Here is a 9071-nt window from a genome sequence, read left to right as displayed (position 1 = left end):
CATGAATAAAAGCAGATTGAAACGAGGAAATGAATTTGGGTAGGAGGGGCTTGAGTCTTCGAGTAAGAAGTTTGGATATGATTTTGTAAGTGGTGTTGCACAGGGATATGAGCCTACAATGGGAGAGGGTGATAGGAGTGTCTGTTTTTGATATTAGGTGGGAACCCATTGGGACTAGGGGATTTTATCTACATCCATGCAGAATAGGACATTCGGTATTCCAAAACATCAAGAGTAGCAAGAACGGTAGCATTTTCTGACTTAAAATAATCTTTAGTATAACGTTGATGATGTTCTGGTTTATAGTGATGGGATTAACAGTGACGATGTTGTCAAAGTGAGTTGTAGAGCATTCAGAGATTTCTTTGATGTCAGTAAGCCATTTTTCATTGATATTTTGGATCAGATCAATTTTGTTACTTCTCTGTCTTTTCTTAGCAGTTATGAAAAAGTTTTGTATTTCTATCCCCTGACCTTGTGAATTGATTCTTACTTCTTATGAATTGATTCTTACTTTTTATTTTACAGAACTTCTCTCATATGTCCTGTCAGTGTTGGACATTGTTTTTTTACTTCTCTGATGATTGCACCTCTTGAGTTATTAAAGTTGTTCTAAGTGGTCCATTACTACCGTTTATTCCTAATGTTTGATGCATTCTTCCATATACTTCCGTATAACTTGTCCTTTTGTATATTGCCAAATTGCTACGGTGATGTCAGCCCATTTGAACATGGGGTCTTAGTTCTACGTCACGTCACGGCTAGTGGCGGATTGGTTAAAAAATCCTTAGGGGCAACTGGCAAGTTGGCGATTTGAACTTTTTAAGGAGTGATGCTAGGTTGACAACAAAATATCCCGCATAATCTCCTGGGAAAAGATCCTGTGGCTGAGGAGGGGGCGTTATTAACATCTAGATCAGAAAAAGCTGAAGTGGGTCCTATGTCTCTTATCATTGTCTCACGCGGGATTATACCCGGGAGTTCCTCCCGGTGTATTAATCATCACTGCTTTTTAAGTGGATGTTAATACACAAAATTGGTTAAAAAGACCAAAATCAATAATTCCTGGGTGAAATGGACAATTAGATTTTGATACTGTTTAAATGGACAAAAATGTAAAAATAGGCAGGATATAACCAGTTTCATCGTGCCCATTTTCAAATATTCTTTCTTATTTTTAATTTACACAGGATGTATCCAGTTTTATCCTTGCTACTTTTTAAATTTAAGCTAGGATGAAATCTGTTTCATCCTTACTATGTTTTTTTTGGTCATTTCACCCAAACTATTTTTTATTCGTCAATTTGAACTGTGATTTAAAAATATTTGGACAAATGACCCATTTTCCGATGTTAATAACAATTGGAACGACATTTGTTTATTGGGAAAAAAATAGATTATCTGAACATCTAATCTCCACGTAAGGTCCTTTCTGATGTGTGTGTTTCTGTTAAGCCATAGACTTTTGTCTTCCTCTAAGCCAATAAAATACCTAGTTTGTACTAATCTGGGGCTCCATACAGCTGTTTGCCGTCCACCCCCAAGTCCTTGATGTATCCCAACCACCTACCATAAAAACAAAAACTCTTGTGCTCGAATCCAAAGGGAGGAGAAGAAAAACACTGGAGAACAAGTTATTGTTGGACACAACTACTCAGCTCAAACGAAAGACTGAGACTCTGTAGAATGAAAATCTTATCGAGAATGCACCTAGCATGTAATGTTTTGTTGACCATCCTGAAGCTTTGCAACCGTGTAACCCGTATAGTGCATCTCTAAACCACATAACGAGGTCTTACACATGCAAAGTGGTAATGCAAAGTGATCTCGTTTGTCCGCAACCGGTGGAAGCGGGGTTTCAAACGAGTTACAAACTGTTTTACCAATAGTCGTTGACTCATTATGTGTCAGTTAGACTGGACATACTTTGTCTTGGACTCTTGTGGTGTTTGAGTTGGTGATAAATTTTACCGGCACCTGCCATCTGAAAAGAATATGAAAGTGGAGAAGTCCTTTACTATGATCCAACACACAAAGGAATCAGTGACATTAATCCGACACACAAAGGAATCGGTGACATTACAGTATTCTGGCCCTCGTAAAGCGCTGACGGCGTATTACTGAGACAAGAAAAATGAGTTCTTAAACACAGGAGAACTAGTTGAGACCAGAAAAATGTGCCTTAAACACGTGAGTTAGTATAACAATGTGATCTTGTTTCCCCCAGCTAGTAGCACTGGGGAAAACAGGGTAAAAATTGCATTTACTAATAACAGCTGCCTATGGCTATGTCGGTAAAGGAGTTGGTCATGAAGCATTTTTGTCTACTGTGGGCCGGGTTGTATAGTGTTAAAACCAGTATAAATGTAAATATAGAAAACAACAGAGAAAATTAAAATTGAATATAGAAATGGAAAAAGAAATATTCCCCAATTTTACAAGGGCCAGTGTTGCTTCTTCCATGACCCAAGTTCTTTTCTTCTAAACTTTAATAGTGAGAATATTAGATACTGATCAAGAATTGTATCTCTTCAAGAAAGCAAATATACCAATGCTGGCAACTACGGCAGTTCCGGCTGCTACCGCGCTATATGCGCCAGCCCATGCATTCCTATTTGCAAACTCCATACTTTGAGACCTTCCCATACTTGATTCTGAATAATCTAAATGCAACCTTAAACCCTGTTACAGCCATTATTTATTATATGAACTTCAAAAATGTTTGTTAGAATAATGAGAATGATACATTGTAAAATAAAGTTTCAGAGCCTGTAATACCTTCAAACCAACTTCTTTAGCATGTTCCACGGCTGTTGTAAGGTCGCTATCTGATGCAATAATGACTTTGTCGCGGTCTTCATCTTCATACTGCATAGGACAAGTCAAGACGAACACCAACATGGTTGGAAGTTGATGCATGATAATCAACATATGTAATGAACTACTATCTCAAGCAAAATCAAAATCTGATTAACAATTTTGAGATACCAGAATTTGTGGCAGGTGGTTCAGATCGATGTCATCACCCACTCTCTGCAGAATGCATGTCGTAAGATCCGTTAAGCTTCTTGTATCTGAATCACCGAGAACAACAGTTAACATGAGTTCCAACTTAGCTTACCACATTCACAAACTACTACAAAACTACTACAATAATATTAGAGGTGTATGTGTAACAGAATGTTCTGATTTAAGAAGGAATAGTACCAGAGGTGAACCTATGAAGCAGACCCTTCTTATCTTCAAGCTTGAAGCCAAAGGAGTTTGGTAGGTTGAATCCAGAATATCTACTATCCGGATCTGTTTCTTCAGAAGTTAGTTTCATGGATCCCTCGCTGAAATGTGTTTAAGAAAATGTAAGTAGAAGGTTATAGAAAATTAAAAAGGTACAACTGCAAGTACATAACTTCACAACCTTCGTGAATCTTCATCTTCCAAAGGCCCTGATGCCATGGTAGAATCCCAAAAGTTTTGCATTATAGAGCTTGCAGGTTCATTTCCAACTCCACTATTTTCCACCTAATAGATATACGAGACATTGGTCAAATTACCAAATTGGAGCCTTAGATGACATCAGAGGATGCAAAGTTGACTTACTGTGGCTACAGCAGCATGGGTGATGTGAATTACATCAAGGACAGTAACAACACTTCCATCTGCAAACGATGTAGGCCAAGTCAGTGGTGAGTTTACTGAAAACTGATTTTCATTTCTATATTATTACAAAAGAGCAAAAATACCTCGATCAATGACAGGAAGGTGTAAAAATTTCCCGTCGTGCATCTTTTGTAGAGCTACAACAATTGGTGTATCTATTGATGCACCTTCCGGATCGGGTGTCATGACCTGGATATCATATACCATATTTGATATTTAGAAGTTTCAAAGTTAGTAATTCATCCCTTGCGGTAGAGCAATTTAAATCTGCCACTCATATGTTTGTGTAGATAGTAGACATACTATATGTGGAAAATATTGCAGTTTGAGGAAAAAAGATATAACTGTTCACAAGTTAAAGTAAAAAAGGAGTACCGTCTCTGCATAAGTTGACTCTGGAGGTAGATTTTGTCCAATGACTCGCATCAAAATATCCTTCGAACTTATATAGGATGTCAAAAAGACATAGTTTCTTTAGCGGGTGACGAACAAAATAAAGATACAGGAGCTAAGGCAATGGTTGAGAGGTACTCACGTTAAGATTCCGCATGGGTTGTTGTCTACTGTCACAATCGCTGAATTTAACTTACAATCCAGCATTTTTTTTGTTGCCGTTAATACCGTGTCTGTTCGTGAGACAGTTACCACCCTAAAACACTCCTTTTTGATGAGTCAATTTATAAAAGAAAATCCCCATGAAAAATAGCTGGATAAATTCTATAAATTCGATGACTAATGATGATATTACCTACTTTGAATTCTCATCAACGATGGTAGATAAAGAGGGCTTAAACATGCGCTCCCTAATAGTTTCAATGAATGTATTTGGTCCTGTAAACAACGGAAAAACGTTAACGTTGCTGGAAAGAGAACAACGATCAAGATGTACGAGTTATTTGATAATAAGATATGCATCAACCAGATGCCGAGGTTCCCCATTGTTTCTCTACTCCCTCAACAGCAGCTGCTATGGCTTTTCCCTTCTCAGCCACCCTTTCCATGCGTGCAATAGCATCATATAGACACTTTGCAATATCAAGTAATGCAATAACCTTCCCATTTTCCACCACAGGAAGATGCCGAAATTTTCCTGATAAATGTATGAATGTTAGAAAATAAAAAACAAACCATGGCAACGGTGACAAAGGGGTTCCTAAAGAGTGTGAAAAACCTTGCACCATTTTCTGCAAGGCTTCCACAGCCGGGGTATTAGAGAGAACAAAAGCTGGATTCCTCGTCATAACTTTGGATACAGGTGTATCTTGAAGATTTAGCTCACGAGCAATGACTCTAGTTGCTATGTCCTTCATATGATAAAAGAAAAGAAACGGAAAAAAAATATTATTGAAAAGTACATGATTAAAAAGAAGAACTAAATGATTAATACTCCAAACAAAGATAAACCTTGTCTGTTAATATCCCACAAAGTAAAGCATTTGAGTCAGTTAGCAACAAAGCATCAGCTTTACGAGAAACCATTCGATGGCATGCCTCAAAAATGCTCGTTGTTTCAGGTACTGTCAAAGCCCTTGACAGCCGTAAACGCTTAACCGTATGCTCACCAGCTGCTCCCCTAAATACAAAACAAGGATATAACAGTTAATACTCCGCGTTACCCTAAAAGAGCATGCAGCATCCTATATCTGATTCCGACTTTCCATGTATCATAACAGCATTCAGCTTCTATACTAAGCAAAAATTGTTTATGTTCATTGGATCAGTTTTCAGGCAGTCTTAATCAAATGCGTTCATATTAGTATGTTACAAACACTTTTAAGATATGATTAATTTACAAAGTCTATATACCCATCCGCAAATCCGCTATCTTGTAACCAAAGGAAAACATTATTAATAACAGACATTATCAAGTTTCAGTGGTATAGAAAGAAACCAAAACATTTGCGTTTTATAAAACATACATGTAACGGGAAGACGAAGTCGATCTTCGTCCAAGATTATCAATGCCTCCGATATCCATACTTTTCCTCCTCGTAAGAGAAGATGAAGAGTAATTACTTGATCCAAAATTCTTCCCATAGAAACCTCCTGAACCATTCATCTTGAAATTCCTCTGTTACCAAAACAACATTCAAGATCAATTAAAGCCATCAATTAGATAAAAAGAGTAAACAACAATGTACACATTTACAACCGCAATATAATGGGAGAACCTGAAGAAAGCCGGCCGGAATTCTCTGTGTACTATATTTCCCGTGAAGAAAAACCGACCGGCAAATTCATGATCATGAGATAGACAATGTGGGCTAGAAAATGAAAACCTTGAAATATTGAGTGTTGGACATGTTTTAATTCCTTTTTTCCAAATACAGCTCTTTTGCTTATTAGCAACACAGCTAATTTTTATCTCCAACTTTACAGGAGATTGACAGTTTTCAATTTGTGGTCCTACAGTTGCCACATAGGTGGCATACTGGCATGTCATACTTTTGACCAAAGTCAAAGAAGGCTGAAAAAGCCATCCCCAACTGAGAAATTTTGGTCCAGTTCAAGAGCACTTAATCAAGATCAACTTTCATTATTACATTCTGTATACAATATCTTGATGGATTTATCTCTGGGAAGTGATATACAGACACACAGTCAAGTGTTTAATTTTAATATAAAGAGAACTGGAGAAACTCACTATTCTCCAAACCATAGTCAGACAAAGATAAATATGATAATCTCAGAATAATGACACTGTAGCTGTTTTGGCATTCTAATGAATCAAGAGAACTTGGTGGCTTGGTGATTTTATTAATGGAAACAACAACACCCAAAAACCAAGATGTGAACAAAATTTGTGATATGCATGTAATAATTATCATTAGAACATCAATTTAATATTAAATGCATCTACATTAAATATTTATAAGTTAGCCATTTCTAAGTTTCTTACCTGAAATAACATGAATACTTGGTGACCAGGTATTTCAAAAGCAATTTGCATTACCATATCGACCTTGTGTTTTTGACCTCGACCCCTGGCCTTGCAAAAAAAGAAAAAGTGGTCAAGGTACCCTTCTTTGATATTTCATTGTTATGAAACTCAAGTTAAAAACAGATCAAGTGGACAACAAATTCAAGTTAATTTCAGGAACTTTTGTACTTGCCTCGTATCAAATGGGCTCTGGTATTGGAAATACATACCTCAGTCCTATACGACCAACGGGGCAGTACCACCCAGATAAGCACGCAGTTACCTAATAAGGCATTCTGTAAATGTTTCAGTCACATACAGATTTAGCCAAAGTAAGTTTTTGAGCTGCTCCACAGAGAAATAACTAACTAATAAATAAGGGCATTGCTTGGTGAAAATTTTCTTTGTCGCATTTTTTGAAGAAACTCTTTGGCTTTCTCAACTTCTTTTCTTTCAAGAAATCCCTTAATAATGGTTTCATAGGTTACAGCATTTGGCACGCAACCATGCTTTTCCATTTCAAATATCAATTTCTCGGCCTCAAATAAAATACCTACTCTGCACATGCCACTGATCATTATGGTATATGTTCTAACATTGGGAACTAATCCTTGATTTGGGATTTCATGAAACAATTTCTTTGCATCTTGAAATTTTCCAGACTTGCACAACCCATCAATAACTAAACCATAAGTCTGAATATCAGCTTTATACCCCTTAAGTTTCATAGAATGGAATAACTCTGTCGCCTCATCAATATGTCCATTCTTGCAAAGGCCATCCAACATGGCATTATATGTAACTATGTTTGGAGATGCACCAGTTGATTGCATCTCGAATAGCAGGCTCCGTGCAATTGTAACTTTTTTGGCCCTGCATAGTCCATTCAGCAGAGTACTGTAAGTAACTTGTGTTGGCTTTATTCCCTTTTGCTTCATTTTCTCGAAGAGCAGCAGAGCATCATCCAACTTAAACTTCTTGCAATACCCATTAATCAACACACTGAAACTGTATAAATCATGCTCAAGACCCTTATCAACCATTGAATCAAACAATTTCCGGGCTTCCTCTATCTTACCTGTCAAGCACAAACCATCTATCATCGAGTTATAAGTAATCACATCAGGCTCCTTGCCTAACTTCATCATTTTCTCGAATATCTGGTTTGCTTTCCTCATCTCCCCTTCTTTGCACAGAGAATTTATTAGTATATTGTAGGTAAATACTGTGGGTGAAACCCCAGTTCCAGTCATTTTATCAAACAACTGAAGGGCAGAAGAATTCGTTCCTTGCACACATACCCATTTAATCAAAGTATTGAATGTTATAATATTAGGATCATATCCGCTCTTTAGAATTTCTCCAAACAAACAGAACCCGTAATCAACTCCAGTTAACTGGTAACAACAGTTTATTAAAATATTAAATGTGAATATATTAGGTTGCATGCCAATCGATTTAATCTTGTTATACATTGGAAAAACAGAAGAATGACATCTAAGTTTTGAGGTTGAAATGAATAGATGATTGAATGTTTCAATAGCTGGTAGGGGGTTTAACGAAATCAATTTATCGAAGTATACTAATGCATCATCAAGTTTCTTAATTTGACCAGATATGCACTGATCAAGTGCTTGTATTCAAAGTGAGTTTTCTTTTTTCTTTTTTTGATAAATTGAAATTGAGCTTTTTGACTACCTGATCGTGAAACATAACTTCTTCTTCTGCTTCTGGTTGTGATTAGAATCAAAGGAGGAGGCTGGACTGACAACAAATAAAGGTTATTAACATTATTGTTGTGTTGAAGAAATGGAGGTTTAGGAAATGATGAATGGATTATCATTCTCATGACTAGATGATTCATTTGTTTTTCTTTAATGAAGGGACGAAGACGGGGTTAAGGTCCAGTACAATAAAAACAACCACTGTATGTGGAAGACTTCTAATCGTTGCTACTGAGTTTGTTGCTGAATTTTGGCCTCTGCTTATCTATGTGACTTGTGCTTGGGGAAGTTTTACTACAGTTAAAATAGTTTCTTCAATTGTATGGACTTGTGCTTATCATTAGTACAAAAGTGAAAAATACTAGAACCACCCTACTATATGGGTTCAATATTTAGAAGCCCCACAAAATGGATCCTCCACTATCAACTCCATACTTTCATATTTGATATTTCCAGGCCCAATACTTTCATTTTTAGGGCTTCATAATGAAAATGTTTTTTTCGCTATGACAACTTTACCCTTTTCTATTTAAACAAGAATAAAATCAGTAGATATTTTCATTTCTAAATTTTCTTTCTCTCTCTTGCCTCTCTCTCGTCTGTGGAGAAACCATTTCTAGGGTTTTCTGAGATTCATTTTCCACCTTGCGAATTGATTTGATTCAATGGAGATTTCGTAAAAATCATTCATCGTTGATGGAGAAGATATCAGAGAAGATTCATTCACATGATTCATCATCATCGTCTTCATCTGATTCTGATAATGAAAG

At 36.6% G+C, this 9071-nt stretch overlaps 2 protein-coding genes across 3 annotated transcripts; both read right to left on the bottom strand.

Annotated features, from left to right (window-relative positions):
- Nucleotides 1-2344: 2344 nt before the first annotated feature.
- Nucleotides 2345-5973, bottom strand: LOC113281455 (CBS domain-containing protein CBSCBSPB1-like). Its single transcript, XM_026530189.1, has 15 exons — nucleotides 5829-5973; nucleotides 5577-5728; nucleotides 5062-5230; nucleotides 4829-4961; nucleotides 4577-4747; nucleotides 4410-4488; nucleotides 4193-4306; nucleotides 4033-4099; nucleotides 3741-3846; nucleotides 3598-3656; nucleotides 3416-3519; nucleotides 3208-3335; nucleotides 2989-3074; nucleotides 2779-2868; nucleotides 2345-2682 (listed from the first exon to the last, which is right to left on the bottom strand). The coding sequence occupies exons 2-15, from the start codon at nucleotides 5714-5716 to the stop codon at nucleotides 2515-2517; spliced, it is 1614 nt and encodes a 537-aa protein (XP_026385974.1). The 5' UTR covers nucleotides 5717-5728; nucleotides 5829-5973; the 3' UTR covers nucleotides 2345-2514.
- A 572-nt stretch (nucleotides 5974-6545) lies between these two features.
- On the bottom strand, nucleotides 6546-8561 carry LOC113277383 (pentatricopeptide repeat-containing protein At1g62680, mitochondrial-like). 2 transcript variants are annotated; one of them, XM_026526498.1, is made up of 2 exons: nucleotides 6808-8561; nucleotides 6546-6646 (listed from the first exon to the last, which is right to left on the bottom strand). In XM_026526498.1, the coding sequence occupies exon 1, from the start codon at nucleotides 8050-8052 to the stop codon at nucleotides 6946-6948; it is 1107 nt and encodes a 368-aa protein (XP_026382283.1). In that variant the 5' UTR covers nucleotides 8053-8561; the 3' UTR covers nucleotides 6546-6646; nucleotides 6808-6945. The 2 variants fall into 2 exon arrangements, with proteins under 2 accessions (XP_026382283.1, XP_026382282.1); XM_026526497.1 differs by having other exon boundaries at nucleotides 6557-6641.
- Between the last annotated feature and the right edge of the window lie 510 nt (nucleotides 8562-9071).

Source organism: Papaver somniferum, chromosome 5 (genome assembly GCF_003573695.1).
Source record: "Papaver somniferum cultivar HN1 chromosome 5, ASM357369v1, whole genome shotgun sequence".
Classification (NCBI taxonomy): domain Eukaryota; kingdom Viridiplantae; phylum Streptophyta; class Magnoliopsida; order Ranunculales; family Papaveraceae; genus Papaver; species Papaver somniferum.
The sequence above is the reverse complement of the archived record's forward strand: the minus strand, read 5'-3'. Positions and strand labels throughout refer to the sequence as shown.